This window comes from Lagenorhynchus albirostris, chromosome 1, assembly GCF_949774975.1.
Source record: "Lagenorhynchus albirostris chromosome 1, mLagAlb1.1, whole genome shotgun sequence".
Lineage (NCBI taxonomy): Eukaryota > Metazoa > Chordata > Mammalia > Artiodactyla > Delphinidae > Lagenorhynchus > Lagenorhynchus albirostris.
This window is the reverse complement of record NC_083095.1, coordinates 174,519,737-174,535,777: the sequence shown is the minus strand read 5'-3', so window position 1 is coordinate 174,535,777 and position 16,041 is coordinate 174,519,737. Positions and strand designations below refer to the sequence as shown.

The following is a 16,041-nucleotide window of genomic DNA, read 5'->3' as shown; positions in this document are numbered from 1 at the left end:
TTCCCTACGAACATAGGCAGAGAGGGAGGAAGCGTTCCTTTAATTAATGAGAGGCTTAAAGTCCTCAGAGAGGAAGACGACTCTCAATATTGTGGTGGGGAAGAGGTATATGAGAAGAGGTGGTCCCCTTGAGCACAAAGCCAGCTGAGTTGTGATGACTTGGCAAGACTGACAGAGTAGTACGGCCACACCCAGAGCAAGCCTCCCGGATACCACTCCTGGGTTCAGGATGATAAATAGGTCAATTCTCCTTGGGTGCAGTCTTCAGGTGACTGGCAAAGGGTGCCTTTAGCTGAACTAAGGTATTACAAGTCGCATCAATCTGCCAACCCTTACAACTACCTACCCAAGCAAAAAATGCTCTATGTTCACTGACTGCTGATGTAGCTGCCCAGAATCACCATCTTAAAGATCCAGAGGAGTAAAGAAGTGTTATCCATTTATCTCTGTTATCCAAAGAAATGGGCACGTGAATTATAGAGGCCTATATAATAAAGGATTAGAGGGGTCAAAAAATGTCGACTTTCAGGTGGTGGTGTGATGAATTGGGAGATTGGGATTGACATATATACACTAATATGTATAAAATGGATAACTAATAAGAACCTGCTGTATAAAAAAATAAATTAAATTAAATTTAAAAAAAAAATGTCGACTTTCCCATTTTATTTTATAACTCAGATGAGCTCCAAGGTATTCTCAGAACTACAACTAGTAATTAAAAGCTAAAGGTCTTTAAAACATCTGTACATTTTATAAATATCAATAGTATTGACAATTTCTAGTTTTACTCTTTCCAAGTTTCAAAACATTTTTTAATGGAAAAATGTGTAACCAATGCCTTTTAAAATATTATAAATACAGCAAAGAAATTTTCCATAATCTCCATTCATCTAGCAGTATGGCAGCCACAATTATTTTAGAAAATAACAAGGGCTAGTAGTAGAAAAAGCAACACAGTTAAGATAGACAAACACACTTCTTGATCTGTGAAAGAATCAGCTTTAACTACTGGGTTATCAGAACATTCTTTTTCCCTATTTCCAATTGATTTATTAATAAATACTAAAACTGGAATTTCTCTAGTACGTTTATGAAGAAAGTAGTAACTCTTTAACAAATCTTGAAAAATGACAACTGGTATCATACATCAAATAAAAATCAAGTTGACTTTATGAATTAGCCATGAAAAGTGTGCCTAATCCATGTGTAAAACCTGAGACAAAGAAAAAGATCTAAAATTGACTAAGTCTATAATATGGCAGGGGGATTATCTACATTAAATCCCTTGATCTTCATTACTGCCAACAAAAGAAAACATTCCCAAATTACAGATGAGAAAATTAAGGCTCACAGAGCTGGTGGGACTTGCCAAAGTTCAAAACTACTGTGGCCAAAACCAAAAACTAGAAAAGCTCTTCCACTATGGACATCTTTGGAGCATCTAAATCAATGTCACTGGGATTTTATTCCTCAAGCTGCAGAAGGAAGTTTTCGAGACTTTTTTAAGGGAGAACTTTTTTTTACCAAACATTCAATTTCCCACATCTAGAGCAATTCTAAGGAGGATGAGAAGAAACAATTTAGATGCATTTACTCAAGTGAGCCTTAGTCACTGGCAACCGTTCTTAGCAAAAACGAAAGAACAGTACAGTTCACCTTTACTCCGTTTTACTTCCTACAATGCTTTTTTACATTCTCTCTTCATACCCTCACAACAATCCCATGAAGCACGTGGTATTAGAAGCCAAGGATCCTGGGCTTACAGAAGTTGCCGTTCTCGCTCTCAGACACACAAATGATGCAATCTGCTCTTCTGAATCCTGGCCCAGAGTGTGTCACACTGATGTGCCTGCCTCCTAGGAGGAAAAAAACACCCACCACCAAACTTTCCACTTCCAGCTAATTGTGTTTTTGCAAACAGCTGTGTTTTTAACAAGTGGGTCATAAAATACAAAAGATAAAACTGACTCCACCATAAAAAGTTCAGGGTTTTATCAGCTTTCCAGGTTTCCTTGGAAAAAATATCCCTGATAGTATGTGCCTTTATAATTGAAAATATGCCTCATTTCATATTCCTCAGGCAGTACAAATGCTGAAACGCCACCATCTTCCAGATGCAGTTGTCTAAAGAGTTATCAATCCAAATGAGGCATTTTCACTTAGAGATCCTCTTGGTTTGTCTGAAAGGTTTTTTCCAGATCTCTAACAAAGTGGTAAAGATTCCAAATCCTACACTCAACTTTCATGGATTTGTGATTAGTCATATCCTGTGCAGTGGTACACCAGGAACCAATATCCTGCACATTCCACCTCCTTCTTCTGCAGGTGCTGCTGGCTGGGATGAGAGAATCTCAGGTTAGAGTATAACCCTGCTGGGCAGGAACCTGGCTAACTATTATTCACATATGACTTTGCACACTGGATTTCAGAATTACAAATGATACATCTAAAATGCCTTTGTGTGGTCACTGGGAAATGGCTTTTTAATTCTGGATTCAATATTAGATTTAGAAAAATATTAAAACACGAACATGAAAAAACTTTCCCAGTTTTTACTGTATACTTAAAAGAACTAGAACAAAAACACCCATACTCATATCAACCACTTACACAGAAATGGCATTCTCTTTTTTGTGTTTTTCACCTGTTAATACCACATATTTTCAGTATTCAGCAATTTTAGGTTTTTGATATACAGTGACTTGTTTTCTGAAATAAACACTGAGAAGGAAACATTGATTTTTATTGTAGAATATCTCAAAGAGGCCTTTTCAGAAACAGAAATCCTATCATACAGGGATGTAATACAATAACGAGAAAAACTATACACCAGAAAAAAATAAATCTGGGTTCCGAAAAATTAAGTCTTACTGTTTCTGTATATTAAAGAACATTTAAAGTGGGAATAATATTGACCTGTCATCTCTAAAGCCACTTAAATTTATACCACCATAGAAATACCATTTAGAACCATGCAGAAGCGTACATTTAGTTTCGCTTCACAAAATGAATAGTCTTATTAAGTTACCTCTGACCATGTAATTTTATTTTAAAAGATACTTATCTTGGGACAGTAAGGAATTCTGAGGGACAGTCCAGGCGAAATACATACTAACTTTCAAACAGTGTATGTTTGACCTGGGGGCCAAGCCCATCATTTCAAAGTAAGGGAAGCGAAACATTCTCACAGGGAGGGTGGATGGAGTAGAGATCTACCCTGTCTGCGCCTCTGAAAAGCCACTGCACACCACTCATGCCTCATGGTCCCACAGGCAGACAACCAACCATGCAGACTCAGGGTGGCTGTCACCGGGAAACAGACATCAGAGCCCAGCCCAGAACTTCTGAATATGAGAAGATGAAGATGGGAAAACTGGCGCTCACAGAGCTTGTGAGATTTGCCAAAGCTCCAAACTACTGTCCCAAACCAAAAACTGGAGAAGCTCTTCCACAACGGACATCTTAGGGCATCCGAACCAACGGCTAGGGCAGCTGGGGAGCTGGGGAGGAAGGAATCTCTGGCCGAGGGAGAACAAGGCAGAGCAGGTGAACGGTTAGTTGGTGAAGCCTTTAAAGGGGGGACCAGGGGACTCGGAGCTCAGCAGTCGGGGGCTTAGCAGACAGCACCAGGAGAGAGTAGGCAGGCTTGAGAAAGCAGGTTCACACATTGTATGGAAAACTCCTAAAAATAGCCGGTCTTCATTTGAGGTTTTTGAGTATCTCTGACATAGAAAAACACAGAAAAGTTCCATGTTTTATGGGACTCTCAGAACTATAAAATACATAAAAATGTAGCTTTGTTCATAGTGGCTTACGTAGTCTATTTTTTTTAACATCTTTACTGAGACACAACAGCATTCCATAAAATTCACCCATTTAAAGTGTACAATTCAATGATGTTTAGTATATTCACAGAGGCATACAACCATTACCACTATCTAAATTTAGAACATTTTCATCACCCCAAAGACCAATCCCATCCCCATAAAGAGTCACTCACCATTACCCTCAACCCCCAAGCGCTGGCGACCACTACTCTACTTTCTCTATCTATAGATTTGCCTACTTTGGTCATTCCGTATATATGGACTCATACAATATGTGGGTCTTTATGACTGGCTTCCTTCACATAGAATAATGTTTGCAAGGTGCATCTACAGCGAGGCATGTATCCTAACTTCATTTTTACGGCTTAATAATATTCTAATGTATGGATATACCACATTTTATTCAGTTGAACACTTGGCTTGTTCTGTTTTTCGGCTGTTACGAATAATGTTGCCATGAACATTCATGTACGTGTTTTTTGTGTAGACATGTGTTTTCGTTTCTCGTGTGTGTATGTGTGTATGAGCTATTACTGAGAGAAAAAAATTAAATAATTCACGTTTCAAGTCACTTGGAATGAAGCTGGAAATTTTATTTCTAAGTTCCAATATGAGTTGATGGAGGCAAAAAGAATAAACAAAAGTAATATTTAACAACAGGAACCACATGAAGATGGCAGGTCAGACACAGAGCCATGAAGGAAAGGCATTTTTACATAATCCTTCCAAATGGAAAAAAATTTTCAACAGGATAAAATAATGACTAAAAGACAAAAAATAATCACCTTTCTACTATGTTCACAGAACTCTGCATTTCTTTTCATAAAGATTTTTCTATTTTCCATGTAAAACAGAAAAGATACCCCAAATCAGTAACATGTATAAAATTCCTGAGCCCCTGTTCTACTGCCATTGACCTTGGTGGCAGCTAGGACTGCTGCGTGAGTGGCCGAGCAGGAGGAAAGCCCCCTGCGTGGGCCTAGCCACCCACCTCCAGCCCGTGGAAAAGCACCTCCACTTGTGGAAAGCACCTTCCTGGACCAACTGTACATATTTCTTTCCATCTTTGAGAAAATGCAGAAGGCTCTGTTCATCTTTCAAATGTTTGCCATCACCCGCCTGCATCCAACTCTACAGGGAGGTACAAGCCTCAAAGGACAGGTGGAGATTCTGTGCAAATGGGGCTGTGAACCTTACCTCCGCACCCAATTCACCAGTGTTCACCGTGAGCCAAGAAGCACCTCCCATCGCCAGACTCTCCCTGTGAATCTCAGATCCTAAACATTTCTGTTTACTCCCGGAACTTACCCATGGATCCCAACCGACAGTTTTAGAAGCGCCAGACCCAGCAGAGGTGTGTTTCGGGGCCAGATTCCCGCACTGCCCTGACCACCTGCCTTGAACCGGGCCCAATGCAAACCCCAGGACCATCGCTCTGCTCAGTCTGAAAAAGGGACCAAACTCCCTGAAAACGGCCGACACAAAAGAATAACTTTCAGATACTCCAAAATCACACTAAATCTGAGTTTCAATTACAATCTCTTTGTGCTAATATGCCAAACATACCAAACCTTAAAGTCCTTAAAATTACACAGTCTCCGAAGCAAAAGTACACTTTTTGTGTGAGAATACGTGCCGTGTATTTGTTCTCAACTTCGTATCTACTCAACTTGTAAGATGACTACGTGGCAGATACTAGCCATATAGGTAAGACCGAGGCAGGGCCATCACCTTCAAGCACCTCACCTGGAGGAGAAGGGGCACAGTTCTGTTCCAAAACAAACACACCAAAGCACCCACAGCAAAGCACGTTCCTCCAGGTCAGTGCGGGAAGCTCCTGAGACAAGTGCCCAGCAGGGAGAACCTCAGGCCGCCTTGGGATGCAGGGCCAGCCTGAACTGAGCTGAGGCTCCAGGGATGAGTAGACAGGAAGTGAGCAAATGGTCCAGGTGGGAGAAACAGAAAATGCCAGAGCAAAGGCAGGAAAGTGCAAGCAAGGCCAAGTGGGTAGGGGTGGGGTAGGGGGTCTGGGGAGGGAGAGGCTGGAGGCAAGAGGGGTCCTGCAAGGGACAGGCCCTGCTGTGGCGGCAGAACTTGGCCTCTGGGGAAAGCGGGTGTGGAGGCCCTTAAGCAGAAGAGTACACGGAGAGTTGCATTTTAGAAAGATCAGCCTTTCAGACATGTTTGTTTATTTTTTCCTTTCTGAAAGGGAAGACGGGAAGATGTTAATGAAATAATAAGATTTATTTCGTTTCACTATTCAAAAATATGGTCATTCAAATTCTGCAACAATCTATTTTCCTAAAAGTTTCAATAAGCTCGTGAATGTGTAACAACATGCAGTCATCCATCTGTTCACGAGAAATCTCACATCAACCACAAGGTTTGTCATAAAAACCAAGATTTACACGATTTTAGTAATCAACAGTCCTCCTCCCCCCCAAAAAAAGGAAAGCACATTTTCAAAAGTTACTGCCCATAAATTTGTTATTTTTTTTTAATAACAACAATTTGCTATTAAATAACTCTTCCATGCTCAAGGGACAGAAGCAGTGGCCCCAAAACCACAGGCCCACAAAGCAACCTAGGGTAAAGCCAATATCCACAACTTTTACGTTCCCTGCCTCGTACACACACACACACACACACACACACACACACACACACACACACACACACACAGATTTGCTCCTCTGACTGTGGCGCTGCTTAGGCAAATATTACCATTTCTACCTATTCTTTAATTAAATTACACACTTTCTTCTTAAGCAAAGAGGAAATATCCAAACAGGAAGAGCAGACTGCTTGGGAAAGCCTCGCAGGCAGTAAAACCATCCACCCAGTAAAACCCATTAGGGATCCAGAGGCAGTGCTGAGGAGCTTCCCGTTCACCATCCCCTCGGTACTCCCGGGAACCCTGCAAGGGAGTAACCCGGTTTAGAGGGGAGGAAATGAGGCTCTGCAGGGTTGGTGTGCCCAAGGTTCAACAGTGAAAACAGCTAGGTCTCCAAACCCAATCCAAAGCTCCCCCTGCCAGAAGAGGGCTATGGGCAGCATAGCTGCCTCTCAGCTAAGAGGCTCCAGCCGCCCCCCACCCTCACTTCTGCCTTTAGCCCGTCCTCCCTCCACTACTCAGCAATCAGCAGTGTTTCTGTGGATGGATGCAATCCTGGTGGTCCTCCCAGAGGAGCGCTCGTCCTGCCCAAACACCCCAGTCCTCCATCAGGGACCATCAGACTGCAGGAAGTAACAGTGTCTTGCCCCAGCGTCCGCAGTCCTCCTCAGCTTGGTCCTGCCCCACCATCCGACAGGAAGGCAGCACAGGAGCCAAACTAGCCCTGATGCTCACCTGCAACGCCTCTCTCCCACCTCTCAGAATGGCAGCAACTCTCCAGATTCACACGGCTGGACCCTACCGAAGCCCTACAGACTGGGCCACCTGGGCCAGGCAGGTGCTTCTGGAGGTCACCCCACTAACCAGTTAGGAAGCACTGTCCTAAATCCAGGCCAGCCTTCCCACTTACTAAGCCCAAGGCAAACCCCCCAGGTCATAATAACCACTCCCATCTCCGAAATCCAAAAGCAACTACTGTCTGTACTTACCACCCCGTTGCTAATTAATGCCATTGCCTACTGTAATTTATAGTTTAATACATTCACCGTCTCCCAGATTACGTTCTTCTGCAGTGCAAGAATTTAGCCTTACATTGCTTCATAGAGCATGACATTTTGCATACAGTAGCCCTTCAACAAATTAACAATTTAAAAAAAAAAAAGGGATGGAGATTTTCTTATCTTTCTCCTAACCAGAGCTGGGATGCACAGCAGGAAAAATGGGAAATCTCAGAGCCAGCCCCAATCCACTCAGAATTAAGAAGGAGCCGGCAAAGCCCTGAGAAGCCAGGTCACCACACTACAGAGTCCCGGCAGTTGGTGCTCTGCACCCTGTGTCCATTGGGGATCATGGATGAGTCAGGCCACAGGTAGGAGAAGAAGGGTCACATACACAGAAAGTCCATGTAACATGGTCCTCAGTGTCTATCAGAGCACCCTCCTTAGAGACGGTCTGGATGAGGATGGGTGGATGGAGAACAGCCAAAGCATTTTCACCCATCAGTGATCATAAACAGAAAACTATTTTTTCACTGGAGAAAAAAAAAAATGCTATGAATAAGTGTAAGCCTTCAAAATCTGCTTATTGAGGACATTTCTGATATTAAGTCATGCCACTCCACTGCCCAGAAAAACTGATTTGCTTAACCTGAAGACAGCTCAAGTATAATGCCAAAAAATTAGCCCCATCACACCACAAAACGCTCTCTGCAGGGAAAGTCTTAGTGGCTTGGGATCTTTCTTTCTCTTTCCTTTTTCTTTTCTTCTTTTTTTTTTTTTTTTCCAGCTTATCTGGTTTTTATACAAAGCCATAAACATGATCTCCCCCCATTTTTCCCCACCAGATGGGAGTTCATCATGGCACATGTCACCTAGCAACCAAACACCACTCTACAGCTACCCAGTTACCCAATTCTTCATACAAAATTTATCTTGTTCTATTCAACAGTAAGGGGTAAGGAAGAGATAAGAGAATAAAAGTTAAAACAAGTGTTAATAAGTGTTTGCTTCATAATCATTTTAAACAGGGTGGGAGAAATGGGAAGAGTGACTAAAGTTTAATCTTAACCATTACCTAATCATTTAAGAGGAAAAAATACAAATGGACCTGGAATTAACTCCAGCTCTTGCCACAGTTGAGAGTCAACAGTCTTGTGATCCAATGACTGAACTCTGTAGACCACAAAGCCCATTTTAAAACTTACCTGCTGAACTGTGAGTTGCACTTAAAGAGAACTTAAATAATTTTGGAAACCCCTGAATCATCTCTGAGTCATTTACCTCCAACTCCAACAATACCACCACTCTCTGAGAATCACCCTTCCTTCCTTCCTTCTCCACCAGAAAAAGCAATCAATCTCATGCGCGCCCTTCCCAACTCAGCTGTTGCGCTCCTCTTGGGGTGCCTTCCCAGGCATGCCGCAAAAACCTGCGCTTCCTTTCCTGCTCCCCAGTCACTGTGAAACCACCACCACTGATACCTAGAAACAAAGTCCAGATCTCTCAGCGATACCTCTCAACTCCATCTAGAAGACACCCCAGAGGCCTGTCTTCTCCCCACTGCACCACGAAGTCCAAAGGCTGGTCGCCCTCACTTGGAGGACAGTGCAGCCCCTTTCCTAGACTCTCACAGTCCAATTTCCACAAGCAGCCAGTGGGTCCCGCAGGTGTCCAGCACCCAGAACAATGCCTTGGACATGGCAAACGCTTAAGAATTTCTGTGGAACATACAAATGACTCAAACAACTACATTTGTATCTCCCAAACAAGCTGTTCGACCAACATGCATCGTGTGCATAATGAAATATGACTAATTTTAAGCATGTAAATGTTTAAGCATGTAAATGACTAATTTTAAGCATGTAAATTTTAAATTAAGCATGTAAGCAAGGAAATGTCGATCATCCCTCCCTACTCAGGAACCTGGACACACTGCAGAGTATATATTACTGTATTTCTCTTTCCTTGCATGATTTATTTTGTTGGTTTCCTGAGTACATATGCAACCTGACTTATTGATATAGAACATTTAGATCACAAACTGTCATTCATAAACAGTGCTTTAAAATGCTAAACATGGGTTTAGAGGGGTTTTCCCCCTTGACAGTGGTTCAAGATAAACAGGTGCCCAATTTCCACTAATTTTATTTGATTTTCAATGAGTTCAACCAACTGTAAAGAACATTTTAGAGCCGTTAAGTAAAGTCAACATCTTCCATCATTGTGTCAGGTTCTTAAACGTTCCCAAGATTATCTTTAAAAGGCCAAATTTATGCTATTTTTCTCTATACTAAAAACAACAGTGTAAAAAGTATTTTTCCCCTCTTAATTTCTGAGACTTTGGAGAATGCCACCCCAGCACCCTGTCTACACTCAAGCAGGCTTGCCAAAGCCACCGTCCCTCTCACCTGCGACCCCCCAAACCCACAGGACGCAAACCACTCCAAGATCGGGGACAAAAAGGAAATTTTGAAAGTGAACATGCTTTCCACCAAACGTTACTCTGCCGCAAAGGAAATATCCTCAGGTGCTGGGGAGAAACTTGGGAGGCGTGGGCTGTTGTCAAACAGACACAGACGATAAAACAATTTAACAAGATGCCTTTTCACTTCTGACACATTGTACAGGAATGCAGTGAAGTGGAGACAATGTTATCACTCCACGGGGAAAAAGGGAAAGCTACTCAACTCCAGGCCCGGGCCGCGCGCGGCCCCGGCTCCACATGGAGCTCGTGGCAGACAGGTCAACGGCGACATGCCTGCAGAAAAACTCGATATTCGGTGACCGATTTCGGGGCTGTGCTCCTTCAAGGAGCCGTGCTCCGTTGCCTCTCGGTCACCGAGGTGCTGGGCTCCAGCGACGATCGCGAGCCAGTGGGAGCGGGTCGGTCTCCGCGCCGCACCCTCATCCGCCCGGGACCCCCGCCTGGCACGCACAAGGGGCTCTCACTGCCCGGCGGGGGCCCAAAGGCACAAGTCAGCCAGCCACTCTCGCAGCGCGCGGAGCGAACTCTGCTCCACCAGCAAAGTTCCCTCGCCCGGCCTCCGCCCGCGGGCCTGGGCGGGGAGCCGGGGCCGCAGCCCGCGGCCGGGAACAGGCGTCCGGCCCGGCTCCGCGCGCCCCGGCGCGGCTGGGGCTCGGCCCCGGGAGGCTCGGGGCGCCGGCGGCCGGGACCCGAGGGAGAGGCAGGGGTCGGGGCCCCGGGCCCGGGCGCGCGGAAGTTTGCGGCCCGCAGCCAGAGCGGGGGGCGCAGGCCGGGCCGGCCGCCGCGCTCTCCCTTTCCCCGCCTCCGCCTCCTCCTCCCCTTCCAGGAAGCGCCATATTGATCCCGGCGCCTTCCCTCCTCCCGCTCCTCCGCCCCTCCTCCGCCCCCCCGGGCCGCCCGCCCCCGCCTGCGCCCCCGGCCCCTCACCTTGGCGATGGCCTTCCGGTAGCGGGTCACCGCTTGCTGGATGAGGTTGAAAACTTTCATGTGGCCGTCCCCGCACGGCACGACCACCCGGGTCCTCCCGAAGCACACGGTCACTTTCATGCCGCCGCCGCCGCCGCCGCCGCCGCCGCCGCGGGCCGGCCCACGCCCCTCAGTGACCGCGGCCGGAGAGGTCGGAGCGCCCCGGGCCGGGGCGGCTGTACGCGGGGCGCGGGGCGCGGGGCGCGGCGCGGGCGCGAGGCTAGGGGCCGAGGCCGGGGATCAGATCGGCTCGCATGCCCGGCCCGCCGGCCTCGCCTCGCCTGGCCCGGGGCTCGCCCGCCTCTGCCCGCGCGGCGCCGGAGCCTCCGGCCACCTGTTCGGCGTGTCGTCGCGCTCGGCGGCGGGGCAGTGTGGCGCTGGCGCGGCGCTTGCTCCGGGCCGCGGGGGAGGGGACGGCGGCAAGGGGAGGGACGGGGAGGAGGCGCGGGGAGGGGAGAGGAGGGGAGGGACGCAGAGGGGAGGGGAGGAGAGCGGAGGGGAGGGGAGGGGAGAGGAGGGGAAGGGAGGGGAGCAGAGGGGAGGGGAGGGGAGCGGACGAGAGGGGAGGGGAGGGGAGGGGCGCGGACGGCAGGCGAGCGGACGAGAGGAGAGGGGAGGAGAGGGGAGGGGAGGGGCGCGGCGGGCCCACAACACTGTGCACACGCGGCGACCTGGCGCGGGGCGCGGGGCGGAGCGCGCGGCCCTCCCTCCGCCCGCTCCCTGCCAGCCCGCCGACCCCCAGCCAGGGCGCCGCAGCCTCCGACCTCCCGCAGCCTCTCTGGAGCCCCCCTTCCTTTGTCGCTGTGAACCCCCCTCCTCGGGCTGTAGGGGCCCAGGCGGAACCGCGGCAGACGCCGCGCGCCCCGGAGGGCTTGGTGCTCCCGCCCGGTTCCCCCCGCTCCCGCCCCCGGAGGCCAGCCTACGCGTTACCAGCAGACACGAGGGGGCTTCTCTGCGGGGAGGCCTTTCTCCCGAGGCCACTACTGACCTTGAAGCTCCTGTGACCCCGGGTGACCCACCCGCTTCAACGCGTTTAGCTCAAACATCAGCAACTCATATCGTTTTATTTCTTAAAATTCTGCAACCCAAGCAATCTTAACGCAAAGTTATGAACAATACACTGAGAAGGCCGGCGCTGAACGCTGCCACCTCAGCCGCGGAGAGGAAAGCAACTCCGCAAGGAGTTACCTGCATGGGGACAGGCGACAGTTTAGAGGAACGGAGACCAAGTCAAGAAAAGTAACTGACGCTCCTCTGTCTCAGGGCAGGAATCTTGGTGATCCTTACAACTGTGTGTCATTGTGTTGAAAGAATGGCAAATGTCAAAAGAGGGTTGTCGCCGGCCCACGTCTGTCCCAAACGATAGTGGATTCATTTTTGCCAGCGTTTCTAGGGTGTGTGAAAGCAATCACCAGCTCCGTGGGCTCAAGGAGAACTTCAGCAGGTAGAGCGGGAAGAGCTGGTGACCGTCCACCTCCCTTTTTAAACTAAGGCAACAGGACAGATTCATCTTTTCCAGGATCCCTGCACTTTCCCTGCCCCAGGTATAGTGCGATTTGTCATATAAAACATTGTACTTCCGCTCATCTACAGCCCTTGACCAATACAATCCGTTGTCCTGGCAAAGCAGTGCAATAGGTAGGCACCGTGTGTCAATATCCCACCTTACCCCAGGATGCTGAGGAGTGTTGAAATCACTTGCCCAAGGCCACAGAGAAAGCTTGAGGCAGACCCAGAAAGAGACCCCAGGTTTCTTTCCACACATTCACGGAGAAAGCTCTCCAACTCTTCTGTTCAGCGGCAACGTTCAACTCTTCTACCCAATAATTAAGTTTGTGACAGCGATGACAACACATCTTGCTGAGGTCTTCTTGCTTCTTGTATTAATACTTGGACCCACAATAACAAGTACTGATAATTATAGATGTTGTTTCTGTTTTAATGCTTTGGGGAGGCAGGAGTATTCTAGTTTAGAGTAGGGCTTTCTGAAAATGGTTCTGATTGAAAGGTAAGTTTAGGAAGAGCCAGAGGAAATCAGATGTTGCTGGGATGTAGGTTCAGATCCTGATTCTACCATTTACTAGTGCCTTAGGCATGGCATTCAATCTCCTAGCCTCAGTTTCATCTGCTGAAAAGTGGGACTGATGATTATGAAGATTAAATAATGAGGATTAAAAAAATAATGTATTAAGACACTTAGTACATGCTGCCACATGGGAGTGTGTAGTTTAGTAAAGTCCAGTTACCATAATGTAGGTGAAGGGTAACAAAGTCAGGACCAGACAGCAAAGGAGGATGCTGAGGAGAAAGGGAGAACCGGGGGGTGGGGGTGGGCGGAGCCCAAGACTCAGAGAAATTGCTAGACGTGATACAGCTGTTCAGTATCTGGACCAGGGCTCATGAATCTCAGGCCTGTACTCACTTCACTTTAATTCGATTCCACACGCAGTTAGAGAAGAACGTCCATGGGGAAAGCAAAATTTTTAAAGTGAGTAAGAAAAATATAGATTTTAGAATAAGATAGCTGCTCCAATAACTGTAATTCAAGACATTAAATATTAAGCGCCAGCAAAGTGTTTACAGCAGTACTGAGGAGGGAAGCCTGCCTCCACGAAAGAGGAGCATCCCAGTACCCCTGGACCTCTTTACTTACATCAATTCCTTCCACTCTTCAATAGTTAATAAGGGGTTAGACAGTTTTTCAAAAATATGATCATAAGATTAATAATTATAATGTCTATTTAACTAACTAGATAAAGCCTTTAAGCTTTATTTAAATCTACCTAGTTTATCTAGATACAGTGATTCCCTTTATATTAATAACTGATGGAAAACTAATGCTGTGTTAATTTAAGACACCACACACTTTGGTGTCTTGGGTCAAATTCATAAAATTTCCTCACAAATAATGAATCTGTTTTCACTAATATACTCACCTAACACCTAACCATAAAGGTGCATTAGGGCCAGGCTACCTTCATATCTACAAAGTGTTCAGCTTGACCACATTGCTTCTGGCCTGAGATGAGCACAAAATCGAACCCAGTCCCAGTGAGAAGCAAAATCATCAAAGACAAGGGTCAAATGTTACATAAATATCTTCTGGTGTGTTTATTGTCTTAAATTCTGCATATTTCGAGTAAAACAATTATGGCATCTTATATTGTACTTCTCTTTTATAATTGATTGAGTACATTGGTTTTGAAAACACCAGAGAATCCTGAGAATTAATTAGAATCTAGCTGGGCTTCGTGTCTATTTTGCAAATGGACCACATGGACTATAAACTTAACTATATCCAGCAGCATTCATGTGCACAGTGTGTAGGAACAGTACTGTATTACCTAGCATCTTACCCTTAAAAGTTTTAATAATTAGGAATAAAGAAAACATTTATAGGAGTTTTTAAAATTCAGTTGTACTTTAGAAATTAAAATTATCACTGAAACGTTTCACACACATATTGAATGCCCACTCAATATTATACTTAAGACCATGTTAACAATCTTGTATACCTAGCCTCACACAAGTTTAGTCTAATAGGAGAATTGGATCAGTATTCACCAAATAATTATTGTCCACCTGTTTTATACCAAGCACTGCACTGCAGGCTGGATAGTAAGGTCCTCCTTCAAGAGGTGCCCAGTCTGGAAAAAGTTTCAGACGTGAACGGTCAGCCACTAGAGTATAATAGGTGCTAGACATCAGGAATGGTGGTGGTACCCAGAGGAAGTGCTCACTCCTGGAAGAGAGGAAAGAGAAGGAGGTGGAAGCAGGCCATCCAGAGCGAAGCTGTCCAAGAGAAACATCAAGAGAACCACATTTGTAACTTTAAGTCTTCTAGTAGCCAGCCACAGATGAAGTTAATTTTAATAATATATTTAATTCAAGCCAGTATATCCTATTATCATTTCAACATATAATCAAGTTTTTAAAAATACTAATGAATATTTTCCTTGCAGGACATTTGGTCCTGTCCAAAACATCCATGAGCATATTTGGTCCATGCCAAATGGTTTTGGAAAGGACCAAATATCAAGGACCTTTTGGCATGGACCAGATGTCTCCATGGATGTTTTGGACAGGACCAAAAATGACCAAATATCGAGAACCTTTTGGCATAGACCGAATGTCTTATGGAAGTTTTGGACAGAACCAAATGTCTGCTAACCAACATTTTTCATACATTTTTTTTGCCTACTAATTCTTCATGACCCCATGTGTAGTTTAGATGAACAGCATGTCTCACTCTGAACCTGCCCTCCATATGCATTCACTCATGCATTCACTCGTTCGGCAAACACTGAATAACCAGCACATGTCTGACCTTGTGAGAGCTCAGTGGCTACATGTGGCTCTTGGCTGCCATATTGGACGGCGCAGCTCTGGAGGATGGGACTGCCAATTGCTGGAAGCCACATGCACTGTCGAGAAACTTACTCACAGGTGGACTGAGCTCTCTGAGGGCAGAGGTGGTATAACTCACAGCACTTCCCCAGAATTGTTCTCCCAAGGCTGGACGCACGCTAGTTACTCAGTAAGTGTTTGATGAATGAGTGAATAAATACAGAGGGATGGGGGAAAGATGGTTCTTGACATAGATATGAATCTTGTAATAGTATAGCTGTGCTTAGGGTAAAAGGCAGATTGAGAAAAATAAGAACAGCACTTAGGCTCCACAGAGCTTCTCTGTTGTGCAACATTAAACATAAGTCTAGGGCTTCCCTGGTGGCGCAGTGGTTGAGGGTCCGCCTGCCGATGCAGGGGGCGCGGGTTCATGCCCGGGTCTGGGAGGATCCCACGTGCCGCGGAGCGGCTGGGCCCGTGGGCCATGGCCGCTGAGCCTGCGCGTCCGGAGCCTATGCTCCGCAACGGGAGAGGCCACAACAGTGAGAGGCCCGCGTATCGCAACAAAAATAAATAAATAAATAAATAAAATTAAAAAAAAAAACAAACATAAGTCTAAAAACAGTGGTTTTTCTATTGAAGCTTGAGCTCATATAAATTGTATGGGTGAGAGTAACAGCCAATGAAAGAAAGGGGAAAAAAGAGGAAAGGAAAAGAGAGAGGAGGAGCCTTAATAATCCCCCTAGGGCTTCCCTGGTGGTGCCGTGGTTGAGAGTCCGCCTGCCGATGAAGGGGACACGG

The 16,041-nt window shown here is 46.3% G+C and overlaps 1 protein-coding gene across 18 annotated transcripts in view; it reads right to left on the bottom strand.

Annotated features, from left to right (window-relative positions):
• PARD3 (par-3 family cell polarity regulator) overlaps positions 1 to 11,246 on the bottom strand; it is a 729,337-nt gene extending 718,091 nt beyond the window's left edge. For all 18 annotated transcript variants that reach the window (XM_060160977.1, XM_060160997.1, XM_060160939.1 and 15 more), the window contains exon 1: positions 10,855 to 11,246. In XM_060160977.1, the coding sequence (XP_060016960.1) occupies positions 10,855 to 10,974 (120 nt within the window). In that variant the 5' untranslated portion in view covers positions 10,975 to 11,246. The remainder of the gene's footprint in view (positions 1 to 10,854) is intronic.
• Between the last annotated feature and the right edge of the window lie 4,795 nt (positions 11,247 to 16,041).